At 36.1% G+C, this 13,445-nt stretch overlaps 2 protein-coding genes across 3 annotated transcripts; both read left to right on the top strand.

Moving 5' to 3' along the window:
* Positions 267 to 4,453, top strand: LOC109208873 (E3 ubiquitin-protein ligase SINAT5-like). Its single transcript, XM_019372030.1, has 4 exons — positions 267 to 800; positions 1,740 to 1,971; positions 2,469 to 2,855; positions 3,883 to 4,453. Exons 2-4 carry the CDS (start codon positions 1,762 to 1,764, stop codon positions 4,201 to 4,203), a joined length of 918 nt encoding a protein of 305 aa, XP_019227575.1. The 5' UTR covers positions 267 to 800; positions 1,740 to 1,761; the 3' UTR covers positions 4,204 to 4,453.
* LOC109208857 (nuclear transcription factor Y subunit A-7-like) lies at positions 5,704 to 12,977 on the top strand. 2 transcript variants are annotated; one of them, XM_019372022.1, is made up of 6 exons: positions 5,704 to 5,842; positions 6,544 to 6,607; positions 7,368 to 7,513; positions 9,385 to 9,486; positions 9,579 to 9,743; positions 12,335 to 12,977. In XM_019372022.1, exons 2-6 carry the CDS (start codon positions 6,580 to 6,582, stop codon positions 12,515 to 12,517), a joined length of 624 nt encoding a protein of 207 aa, XP_019227567.1. In that variant the 5' UTR covers positions 5,704 to 5,842; positions 6,544 to 6,579; the 3' UTR covers positions 12,518 to 12,977. The 2 variants fall into 2 exon arrangements, with proteins under 2 accessions (XP_019227567.1, XP_019227560.1); XM_019372015.1 differs by having other exon boundaries at positions 9,379 to 9,486.

Genomic DNA, 13,445 nt, shown 5'->3' with positions numbered 1-13,445 from the left:
AACTATGTTAAAGCCCTTGCACAAGCATACACATAGTTTAACACTCCCATTGGATATGAAGTTCTCCTGATATTGCTGAGTATATATGTACACCCTCGTCTACTTGTCATATATGTGAGAGTAGCTCTAGTTAGTAAGTGAGTTATCAGCGTGACCATGAGTTGTGATGGGGGNGTGTTCGTTTTCGGTTACGTAGTTTCGTTCTTTCGGTTTTTTTTCGGGGTTCGGGGGGGGGGGGTAGGGTCGATAAGAAGGTTTAACTGAAATTGTGAACTTGTGATGTTTAAAGATGCTGATGTTACTGTATCAAATGTGTCTTTTTGGATTGTTTATTAAAGTGGAAATATGTGTTTTGCGAAATGAATTTTTTCAAGTCCAGCAGATGAAGATTAATAGACCTAGCTAATTTAATATTATCGTCTGTTTTATGGCGTGCGCAGTGCTGCCAAGTTAACTGTAAATATTTGACTTGTAAATGGAGATTTCTATATCTTTCTTGTCCTTTTAGTTGGAGCCATGAGCTATAAGCGACAATCACACCACTAAATAACAACATTCGGAGCTTGCTAGATAAAAAGAAATTTAATATCTGATCCTTGGGCTACCTGGGGTGTGGCCTAATGGCAACCTATAATGGACCATAGGAGATCAGGGTTCTAATTCTAGCATAGTCAAAAAAGAAAAACTTAGGTGGTTTCCTTCCGTCGTTCCAAGTCTTGGTAGGCAGAGATACTCGGTATATGTGCTGGTGGAAGGTAGCAAGTACTCAGTGGGCTAGTCCTGGTGTGGCAAGTTGACATGTACGCCACCTTTGTCTAAAGATTATTTGATTCTTCAGATTGCAGATATCATAGAAGAGTGCCCTGGTGTTTAGATTGATTTTGCCTTCTTCAATGGCTCATTTTTTGGGAAATTAAATAAGGAGTTTGTGGGTGCTATGCGTGCCACGCAATACATGCATGACCGTAATTGTAGATTCAAATAGTATTACGTTTACTATAGAAAGGCTTGGAAAATCTTAAAATGCTTAGAGTTAGATGCTTAATGTTGTGCTTGGGACTTGGAGATGGTTTTGGTTTTTAGATTGTCCAGGAAAGTTGTTTGGAGAGTTACATACAGCTCCATCTTCTCTCAACATACGCCTGATATTCTGATTCCGATATGGATATAGACAATGTAAACATGGAAAGCAAAAGTGATAGCAAGACCTGCAAGTATATGTAAACGATTGCCTGGAAAAGCACTTGCAAGAGGTTTTGTTTTCTGCAGGTTTCTATGACAATGGTGCTCACGTCCTATATCTTATGTTCATAAATCGCTGAAACTCAACTACTGTTTGAGATATATCTTCTCCACCAGTTTTCTCGCTATCATCTCAATAAAACCTTTTGGATTGCACCTATTTGCTTAAAGTAAACAAGGAGAATAGTGTTAATATGTCATGCATCATGAGATCTTGGAGAAGTTGTCTTTCAGTGGGTTGTCATTTTGCCTTTTGATTAGTTAAATGTTATTGTTTTGCTGTGTGAAAGTAGCTTAGTGTCTTTTAAGTTCATTATTCTGGGTTCTGCCCACTGAAAATGAAATACCCTCAAGTAACTGAGTTATATGGCATCTTACAGATGGTCTGGTCTTACTGGCATTTTTGGATGTATCCCGTTATCAACTATTACATGCTTATTTTATCACCAACTATTGAGGTGTTTAACCTTATTTGATGGAATACTTGGCTTATGCAGTGATTAACCGCTTATAAGAGCAATGGCAACTGGAAGTCCTTATTTTGATGACCTGCGATGTCAATCTGAGGTCATTAATCCTCCACGAAATGAAGACTGCACGGACATTGGTGAACATATGAATGAGCTTGCTCAGCATACAACAAAACCTAATGTGACTGTTTCTAGTAGTGTTCGTGAATTATTGGAATGCCCAGTATGCTTAAATGCTATGTATCCACCCATTCATCAGGTATGATTATCTGAATTTCTTGCTGCTAAATGTTGATGGATCCCTTTACCTGCCTTTGCTTAGGGTTACGTTCTAAAAATACAATTTTTTTCTCATTCACCTCTTTAGAGATGGGATTTTCAATCTTTATGTAAACAAACAGAAAAGAGGAAAAAGAGAAAATGAAGGGGGAAAAAGATAGAGTTTAGGTCAGGTTTTTCTTTTAGAATAGTGTAGGATAAAACTTACATGTTTTTCTTTGTCTTTTTTTTTTAAAGTTAATTAGTGAAAAAAATATTCTTCCGTCTCCAAACGAGAAAAAATGTTTGATTCCCCAATAGTACCATGTAAAATGGAACAGAGGGCATAGTGATCTATGCTCACAAACTATTACTGGAGTGATATCTTTTATACAGTTATTCTTCTTCTTTTACAAGACGCTCCGACCGTTATTGTTGTCTCTGTTTCTTGTCTGTGCGGTATTTAATTCTTCTCTATCTCTTTTGCCCTTATTGCAGTGTTCCAACGGTCACACACTGTGTTCGGGTTGCAAACCTAGGGTGCATAATCGCTGTCCAACATGTCGGCATGAGCTTGGTAATATTCGATGCCTTGCATTAGAGAAGGTTGCTGCATCTCTTGAGCTCCCATGTAAATATCAGAGCTTTGGATGTATAGGAATCATTCCTTACTACAGCAAGCTGAAGCACGAATCTGAATGCTCTTTCAGACCCTATAATTGCCCCTATGCGGGCTCAGAGTGCACCGTCATTGGTGACATCCCATATTTAGTTGCCCATTTGAAAGATGATCACAAAGTTGATATGCATGTCGGCAGTACTTTCAATCATCGTTATGTAAAAGCAAATCCCCATGAAGTGGAAAATGCTACATGGATGCTCACTGTAAGTACTGTTGCTCTTCTTCCATTCACTGATTAGCTTTTGGTCTAATTCAAAGTAGGCAACTCTAGCAAACAAATTCTGAAAGTGTGCTAGATTTGTGTATAGGGGAATGTTATTAGTGTGACTTCTTTGCTGTGAAGTATGGGCGCATGAATATTATGCTGTGAGTTCAAGACTCAAGCCTTTTTGTTTTTCAGTATTTTCAGTCGAGATGCTATAAGGTTTTATTTGACATCCCTACTTTTCGCTTCTTTTGATCAGGGGACGAAATAGTGCTTTTTAAATAATAAATTCAGTTTGTTCATAATAGGAACAACAAATTAAATTCTTCACTTCTTTTATTAGCATACTACTTGCCCATAACCTTGAAGAAAATAGATGGAGGAGATGAGGGGAGTGGCTTGGTGGTCTTCTTGTTCATTTTTTATGGTTTGTTTTTTGTTTAGGATTTTGCTTGATTACGTAAGCTGGAAAGCCATTAATGTTTTGACCGATACCCTCAATCTTAGTGGTAGATCATTTGGCTGTATGAACTGGAATATCCTTAATCTTTGGACATGAGCACTGGCATATCTTTTTTGTAATTTGGCTGCCCATTGCAAAGTGGCTGTTGTTTTGGGGGCCTTTTGAATTTGGAGGATCAATTATTTGGTATCACATACATTGTAATTTCAAAACGGATGAGGGACCTTTTCTGCATTAAAAAAAAAAAACTTTTGCGAAATTTGCTCTTTTAAGGAAAACCTTGAGCCAGGAAAATTAAGCCAATGAATATGGCAAAGATCTTTCTTTCCATGTCAAATCCATGTACTAGGATCTTCTCGTCTCCAACAAAGTTGGCTAGCTTGGCAGATTGTTTTGTACCTACCTGGTTATATGTTATGCTGTACCCTTTTCTGTGTGCTGTCCTTTTCACTATGTGGAATCTAACCAGCGGGTTTTTTAGCTGATATTGTTGCTTAATTTTTGGTCCTATACTTTGAGTTCATATCTGGAATATTGTGGTCTCATTTTAATTTTCCTCCAGGTTTTCAGTTGCTTTGGTCAGTACTTCTGTTTACACTTTGAAGCATTTCAACTTGGAATGGCACCAGTTTATATTGCATTTTTACGGTTCTTGGGTGATGATGAAACGGCAAAGAACTTTAGCTACAGTCTTGAAGTTGGAGGCAATGGAAGGAAGATGATTTGGCAAGGGGTACCAAGAAGCGTTAGGGACAGTCACCGTAAGGTTAGAGACAGTTTTGATGGCCTCATCATTCAACGTAATATGGCGCTCTTCTTTTCTGGTGGAGACCGGAAAGAATTGAAGCTTAGAGTTACTGGTAGGATATGGAAAGAACAATGATGTCGCAGGAGACTTCTTAGTACTCTTTCAATCCAAGGACTAGGTTTTATTCGTCTAGCAATCAGTTGAAGTCTTCTGATCAATGTATTTTTCTTGAACAAGGAGCAACATCTCTTTGCTTGTCCATGATAAAAATACATTAGTGAGAAGGCCTAGTTATTTTGAGGAATGCATCTTGCTCTAGGTGGTATTGCTGACTAATATGTGCTACAGCAAATGATGTCAATCCATGAAGTTCTTTTTACTGAAATATCCATTGCAGAATTTCCCTACATTCCCTTCCATAATAAGCTAGTTAATCAAAAGTTGAATTGGTTAAAAAATCAGGTAAATAATGTAGATTCTAACATGTTAATTTGTAATTTCCAGTGACAGAATTGTGAATGAAATATAATATATATAAACAAATGTGAGAAGCTACTACAAATTTAGGGAAAGTGTGTTTGCATTGTAATAATCATTTACTGTAACCAGTCAAAAGGTAAAATGTTTGAGAGCATGTTCAAAGTGAAACCATGTTATACGTAATTCGACTTAAGACTTTATTTAGTAAGTTTCACAAATCATATAACATGTTTAAGATTATAAAATTTAAAGTGTATATTTGCTATTTTATATATATATCTTTAATGTAGACTGCAAGATTTAAATTTTTTTACATTCTTATATTTTCTGCGTTTACAAGTTTTATAGAATAATTCTAAACTTACTGCATAATTAAATTAAACTTGATGTCCTTTTACCTCAGTTGTAGGAAGATTGGGTCAAAATCAGGGACCAGTATGACGCAGCTTGAAGCCTTCAACCCACTGCCAGTGTGCCACATGCTTATATAATAGAATATTTTTTTATTTGACGAAAAAAAGATAATTCCTTATTTAAATGATTTTATTTTACTGACAACTCCAATTTAGGGTCCACATAAATTTCTGGCTACGATTGCAACTGCTTTTCTCTTTTTGTCTGCCAAAAATTTGGACCACTTCGTCTTTCCCCTCTAAACCACATATTTTCTGTTTCCCATTTTTCTTTTCTTATTTTCCTTTTATTGGGGGTAAATTACATATACACCTACTATTAATTTACTAACGTATTTTATATTACCGTTGACTGATATTATATTTAGTAAAATAAAAAATATCTTAGTTAAAATGAGCTTTTTTATGTCGTTTGAAATACTTTACATGCTTAGTCGATTTTTCTTCATTCCTTTTGAAGTATTATTTTTTGCGTAATATTATAATTATAAAACGTGCATTTATATGATTATATATAAACTTATAATTATTTTCATAGACGTCATTTAAAAGTTAATTAAATTAATGCTGATATGCTTTATTGAGGTAGGATCGAATTTACTTTAAATCTTGTAACTAGAATATAGTGTTTTTTTTTCTAAATTTAAGTAAGAGAAAAAGTAAAAAGAAGAATAGTGAAAGCCAACGTGACAACTCCCAGTAAAATGTTTTACAGTTTTGGTAAATACTGGTCTCACGACAGAGAAACAACAGTTCGAAACTTCCGCTGCTGCTACCAACACTGAATAAAAGCTCTGAAGAAAGAAAAGAACACAGGAAACGCCAGAAATAAACCGCTTACTATTTTTTTTCTATTCTGTACGTGAAGCTCTCCCTAAAAGGTAAACTTTTCTGTTCAAAAACCTAATTTGTTTTCAGAATTAATAAAAGGCTGGATTTCGGACAAAAAATTGAGGAATTGAGCTTCGTACTTTGTGTGCTTGCATGTGTAAAAATTCATGTAGTTCGTTTGAGCTGTTTAAGTTTTCAATTGCTTATGAGATGAATTTTTCTTATGGTTTGCATATTTCGATTTGAAATCTATCTTTATTTTTATCGTAATTGAGTTTATGTGCCGAAAGTGTTGAAATATGAAGTGTTATTATCTAATTGTATTTCATTTTTGAATGTTGAATTTAGAGTTTACATGTTTTTGCATAAAATATTGAAGAAATCTCAAAAGGAACGGAAAATTAGATTTGAGCTTAGCATCTTCTGTTATTTGTTGTTTACCTGAGAAACTTAACTGGACTATGTGAAAATTCATGTAATTTTAAGGTTGATTTGTAGTTTGAAAGATAAAAAAAATGAAGAGTAACATGTGTGTTTTAATTGCATAAGTAATTTGGATTTGTAGCATGGATATTCGAAGGAAATGGGCTTATGTGTAGAAATGTTGAGATATGAGAAATGAAGAAGTCTTGTCACTATATCTGAAGGTTGAATTTAGGTTGTGTATGGAATTACTTATGCTCGTGCATACATTTGTGGTATAGTATGTGCTATTTTTTTGCTGATCCATCCTTTTCATTTAACTGCATAGGCTTGTTAATTTGGGGATTCTGTGACAAGCAGCGTCATGACGTCCTCGCTTCATTATCATTCAGGTTAGTTTCTGTATTTCTAGTACACTATTTTGTCGGTGGTATAGATTTGTTTCTCGAGTCCTTAACTGTGTTATGTTGAGCATGAAGTTAGCTTGATTCACATGTCTTTCATTACTGAGTGATCTCAGTACCCTTGCCCTTCTGCACATATAGTTGGATATGAACCCTTACTCCCGTGGTAGGAAAATCTGGCACATTTTTTGTGTGATTCCTCCAATTTTCTGAGTTGAAGCATATTCATGACATCAAATGTGCAGCTTGAGAAATCTTCCATACTATTGTGGCAGATTGTTTTTTTTTTAAGTATTGTGGAAGATTGTTAAGAAAATGAAGGCAGTTGGAATAACGCCTCTATGCATCCCTTGGCTAATTTGGAATGAAAGATATAGGTTCTATAATAGCTAAAAGGATGTAAAAAAATATAAAGATAATGTTGAAAAGCAAAAATCCCAGTATGTATAGATAGTCAAGATTCAGGAGTACTTGTTAGATGACACTGGTTGAGCCGATTATCTTTTAATGCGTTCTTTTGATGCCTTCATGGTGTGTTATCAATGAAAAGTTGTCTTATCAAAAGATTTTGGACTTATCAGAAAAAAAAGAAAAGAATTACTGCCAATGTATGCTTTTGTTTCACATTCAATTTGTAAAGAAACAGAGTCACCTCTGACAAAAGCAGGAGGCTAAAGTAAGTTGGGTATGTGCTTTAGGTTACATAATGAAAAGCTTTTAATTCCTGTGTTACTGTAATAAATGTCAGATGGTAGTGAGAATGAACAGCCAGAGAAGCAATCAGAGGCTCACAGCGAGTCTTCATCCCCTGCTACTGGAATGTCTCTCCCTGGAACTGTAACATCAAATATGCACTATGTGATGCCCGCTCAACTTGGCAATGAAAATGCTATGGTATATTTGAAGCTCATATTAACTTCTACTGCCAGATTTGTGAATGTCGCTATTAAGTCCGAATTTGATATCTTTTTCTATGTGTTCATTATTCTTGCTAACAGATGCAACCACCCTCCTGTTCGTTCGACCAGATCTGATCCTAGAAGTGTTAACTTTGAATGAACTAGGGGTCTCGTCAAATAGGCTATAGATATCTCAAGAATTAACTGATTGAAAACAAAAGAGTTAAAGCATGAAATTATACTGATGATGGTTCTGTGAGTATTATCATTGTTGCACTTGTTAATAGGCTTCTTTGTTTTGTGAGATGAAGTGCACTTGTTCATATTTGGTCATAACAAGAAAAAGTTATGTGGTTCTGATCTTCCTTGACCGCTTTGATACTTGAAATAGGGAACCGTGTATAAAACTTGACCAAATAATTGAATGTGTAAAATCATGAAAGCCCAAGTTGATAATAAATAGGTTAAGGTGGGGCATAATGGAGCTATGATTGCGCTTAGGATTCTTGTATCTAGGGATGAATCCATATGATGCAAAGGATGCCTAGGCTATTATTTTGTGACAGTAATTTCAGATATATGAATGAATGGTCTGATGTTTTATGTCAACCTATAAATTGACAAAAGTTGCTTATTAGATAGCATAGCAGAATAGCTGGTGTCGTTCGGACAATTTGAGAAAGTAATAGGTGAATATGAACCTAAGAAGATGCAGATTAATGCATCAAGTCATAGTAGTATTCCAGATGTACTTGGAGTAGGATGGGAGATATATCTGCTTATAGATTGTCATGTTGTCTCCCTGGCTGATATAATAAGGGCTGATAGCCTCTGACTGAGAATTAGAAAATTTGCATAGTTCTCGAAGGAGTTAGATATTGCTTTTGATCACTACTGATAAAAACGTTCAGTTGTGAGAAAAAAATACCCTGTCTAGTGTGTGCTTATGTAAGTTGCATAAACTTTTTGAATGGTGACGTTGTAACATTGACAATACGTATTTCATGACTTTTCGATATTTACGACCTGTCATGGTGGATTTTTCAATAACTGAAGACCTTGGGATAGTTTAAAATTTCCATTCTGGGCTTGTCTTCTGGTATTTTCATTGGTCTTGAAAATTGGTATGACTAGGTTAGATACACACACTTTTTTTTTAATCTCTCTATTTGGTTTTAAGTAAAATCCTGTTTTACAAGCTTGGTATTATTTGGAACTAATTCTCTAGGCATTGCTTCGTTTTCAGATTGCGTGATCTGTTTGTCACTCTTGCTCTAGGAACTGCACTTGCCACAATTTGGCTAAAACTTTCGTGTAGGTCTGTTGGCCTAGAGTTTCGTTTAAGGTAAGTCTTTGTCCTATAGGAGGGATACACTAGCAGAATTCTTTGATCACCATGGTAGGGATGATCTGAATCAAGTAGACTCTTGATGCAGCAGCTTGAAGCATACAGTTAGTTATACTGTAAATGCTTGTCTAAATGCAAATGCCTTTTAAGTTTTGCCAGCTTTCAGCTTCTGAATGAAATTTAGTGCTATAACTGTTTCCAACTGTTGTTGAAAATCCGTGGTCCTTATTCAGATCGACTGCTGCCTAAAGATTAACCTGGAACTGGATGTTTTATCTCCCTCCCTCTCTTGCATTTGACATACATAATACCAGCTATGCTAAGTATTCTTAGTAGGACATCCATTTTTATTGGACAGCTTTTAAAGAATCTAATGAGACTATAGATCTTTAAGGTACCAGTTTAGGAATTATTTGAAGCCCATTTCTGTGTCTACTAATTCTGTATATACACTTTGGTGATTGGTTGTCTTGCGTCTATTTTTATGATAATAAATCTGCATCAATTTTTAGTTGCAGGCTCAAACAGCTTATCCTTATCCAGACCCATACTATAGGAGCATCTTTGCACCATACGATGCACAGCCTTATCCTACACAACCTTATCCAGCACAACCGATGGTATTAGATTTTTCTTAACATTTTTCATTTGGAATTCATCTCAGAAATGTCCCTAAAAAGTTAAGAGCTGTATTTATGCCATTTTCTCTCAGGTTCACGTTCAGCTTATGGGAATTCAACAAGCTGGTGTTCCTTTGCCATCAGACGCAATAGACGAACCTGTTTTTGTTAATGCAAAACAGTATCATGGCATCTTGAGGCGTCGACAATCTCGCGCGAAAGCTGAGTCAGAAAAGAAACTTCTGAAAGCTAGGAAGGTATTTTCTCGGAAATGCATTTTTGTCTTGTTATTTGTTAAACTTTTTAGAGCCCCAAGAAATTAGATTGTCACCAAAAATGTTGCTTCAGTAGTCCAGTATTCTATTTACAGGTTATTTACAGGCGACCTGGCAGCTTGATCTCGTTTCATCTGCTGATTTATCATTTCCTAGTTTAACAGCCTTCTAGATGTTAAATTGCAAGTTATGCACATACTTTTAAGGTTCTATGCGTTTCTAGTCCTTCTATTAAAATAACACATACATGGATTTGTTATGTTAGGATTATAATACATGAATTGTTTGTTATACTGTGGATAATACATAGGGATTATTATGAGATGAATAATTATGTATGGGTTGTTATACATCAAGTAATATGTAGGGATTGTTATGCAGGGATTGCTACTTTGAGGGCATCTTTGGTAGATACTTACTTGGTATACTAATATCTGCATTTTGTCCCACTTAAAATAATACATAGATTTCAGCATAAGTTAGGTCGATATTAATAGTGCAGATTCTAATACCAGAAATAATATACTAAGGGGTCGTTTCGTTTGGAACAAGGCTATTCTAGGATTAAAATCCCGGTAACTAAACGACCCCTAAATTGTTAATGTAGAGTTCTATGTTGCGAACCTAACATTGTATTAGTTATGCAGAATTTATTCCATGATTGTTTTTCCTTATGAGGACAACCATACAACGCCACAATCTTAAATTTCTATTTCTTTTACTAATGTATATACTCCGGTATGCATAGCAGAGCAAGTTCTCAAATGGATGTTTTTGCCGGACTGTAACTTTAGACCCCTCTTTTTTCTGTTGTTACACATAAAGATCTTAGTTTGCTAGTATGCCATATTATTTTCACATTACATTGTACAAAGGTTTTGATGCAACAAAAGCTCTTAATTTTAGAACATCTATATTGTTGATCAGTTGTCCATCAAAGTTGCTCTAATCTTTGGGCAAACATTTGGATGTAATAAGAAAAGACCCTAAATTTGGAGCTGGGGAAAAATCCTCTTGCTGTGACATATTTTCATTAAATACCTTTAGAGGGAGCATCATACAGTTGCAGGTTACATGTGCTGTAGTTTCAAATTCACTCCCTGTTTTGAAAGTTCAAGTATATGAAAGAAAGCAGTTTTGGCTAATTGCTTTTTAAACCTTCTTATGCATTACATGCTGAGCCTGATGTAGCCTATTAAAAAAGTTTTAAAGCCTGTCTTTGGAATTCTCGGGCTTAGTGATCTAAATGGATAATCCTCGTTTGTCAAATTTTGAGAGCTACTCACGGTTCCGTTTACTCTTAGTGCTTAATCTGTTTACCACGACTTAAAATTATTCTAATTTAAATGGAAATAGCGGAAGTATATTTGCACATGCAGCAATGAGAAAGCAACAAAAATGTCAATTAAATATTTCATTTGTAAAATAAACATAATACTGCAATATCTAATGCATATTTTGTGGCTAATTTATCTGGATTGGTTCTGCTCCAAGTCTGCTTTGGATCCAGCAGAATCTGGGTTTGATGTGTTAGAAGTCATCATGAAGAACTAACACCTCAAACTGGGATAAAACAGGATCCCTTTGCTCCTAGGAAATCTGGATTTAGTTTTCTAAAGGTTTCTATGTGTTGCTCACGGTAAGTTTGGGGGGGGGGGTGGTGGGGAGGGGACTACATGAAATTTTAGCTAACCTTTTTATACTTTCAATATCCTTTCCTTTTTGCTTTGTACGTCTCTTTTCTGCCAGGAAAATGCTTTCGGAAGTATTCTTGCTTTTTTTCTTCTACTGAAACTTCGTTTTTGATTGTAGACATTCCCATTAACGTTGCTCCCTGATTGATACTATTTGTTGCTACTATTTTCTCCCTTTGTCTTATCGTCCTTTGTCTCCTTGTTGTTTCTTTCCTCCCACTATTTCTTCTTCTTCTCCCTTTTCTTCCTCTCCACACATTCTTGAGCCGAGGGTCTATCGGAAACAGCCTCTCTACCTCTCCGGGTAGGGGTAAGGTCTGCGTACACATTACCCTCCCCAGACTCCACATGTGGGATTATACAGGGTATGACGATGACGATGATGATGATGATGACATTCCCATTAACATCAAATAAAACTGAACAAACAGAAACCTCCAATGCTCATGTTCTTTGCCCTGGGCTCTCCAAGGCTCTTTCAATCTCGGACCATTCCCCTGGACAACCTTCCTGCTACTGAAATTTATGTGATGATTTTGATGGCTTTTCAAATCTTATTCAGTCTGATATAACTGAAACAAAGTGATTCCATTTCGGGTTCGTAATTTGAGGATCTATCTCCTATAAAAGAAAATCTTATCTATGATTAATTTGTGTATCCAGAAAGTTATGGGTTCTGATCAATAATGTGTTTTACTCCCTAATAAATAGCTCAAAGATGAATGTCAACTGTGCTGGACCATCTCTACCAGACCCAATATCATACAGTTGGTAATGAGGTGCCTTACCCCATGATAAAAGTTATAATATCTGTTTCTGAGGCTATGTTATTCCAGCACCAATACCTTGGGAAGCTCACATTGCAAAATAATCTTGCAGCCCTACTTGCATGAATCACGCCATTTGCATGCACTGAAAAGAGCTAGAGGATGTGGGGGTCGTTTTACAGCGAAGAAAACTGATAACCAGCCGAAACAGGACGAATCAGGTGATAACTCACAGGTCAACATTAATCTTGAGTCTGGAAAAAACGAGGTTGCTTCTGCAGAGAATGCCTCTTGATTTATGCAGCGATGCAATATCAAGGGTCTTTGTGGACCATGAAAACAGCATGCTTTCGTCAAAGTGAAACTGTGGTAGCTGGACAAAATCAGTGTGATTATGGTGTTCTGTATGTTTATCTCAGTGTAGAAAGATCAGAATAGGCTACTTGTGGAGAGTCACAAAGTGGTCACCGGGCGTATATTCTCAAAATACTATCTTTCTGAGCTTGTTCGCAGACATTTTTCTTATCCTGGTGATATGTAATTACTTCGAGATTTGTTCAAACTGTAGCTCTGGTAGCTTTACAAAATATCGAGTCAGAAAGTAGAGTTACAACATTTGACAATATGTTCTTTTAGTTTAGGAAGATAAGCTTTTAGTGCTGCTGGTTGATGGACTCAGCATTTCGAAGGTCATGCATTTTTGTGTCAATATCTCGGTAATAAGAAAAGTTTCCACTGTGATTACTGGTGCTTGACTTTTGTCTTGTAAAGCAACAGGTCTTATATTCATATCCTCTTGTGTTTACGTTCAGGTTCTGTTAGTTTAGGGTAATAGAGGCAACTTGCTATTTCCAGTTGCAGCCACGATTACATATCCCATTTGAAAAGTGAATCGCTAGGGGGAAAAAGGTTTAATGCGTAAATGCCGCCTTTAGTTGAAGACGAAATCCCTGTTTTAAGACGGCCGTTCTTCACACCAACGTTTGACAAAAGTGCCTGAAACCCCTCTCGCGAACTTCAAGTGCGTAATTGACAACAAAAGGATAAGTTGTAAGAGTAATTATGTGCTTACACTTGGCTGTGTAATCAATGCTAGTCTATAAAGACCAAATAACAAATTTTGGGCAGCGTATATCATCCTTCCCCCTTGTTCGCTCATCACTTACCATACATTACCGGTTCAACTTATGTTTTATGCTTAACCTACAGATCGAGCATCGCAA

The sequence above is a fragment of the Nicotiana attenuata genome, chromosome 2 (genome assembly GCF_001879085.1).
Source record: "Nicotiana attenuata strain UT chromosome 2, NIATTr2, whole genome shotgun sequence".
Classification (NCBI taxonomy): Eukaryota; Viridiplantae; Streptophyta; class Magnoliopsida; order Solanales; family Solanaceae; genus Nicotiana; species Nicotiana attenuata.
Note: the sequence above shows the minus strand (reverse complement) of the source record. Positions and strands in the feature narration are given on the sequence as shown.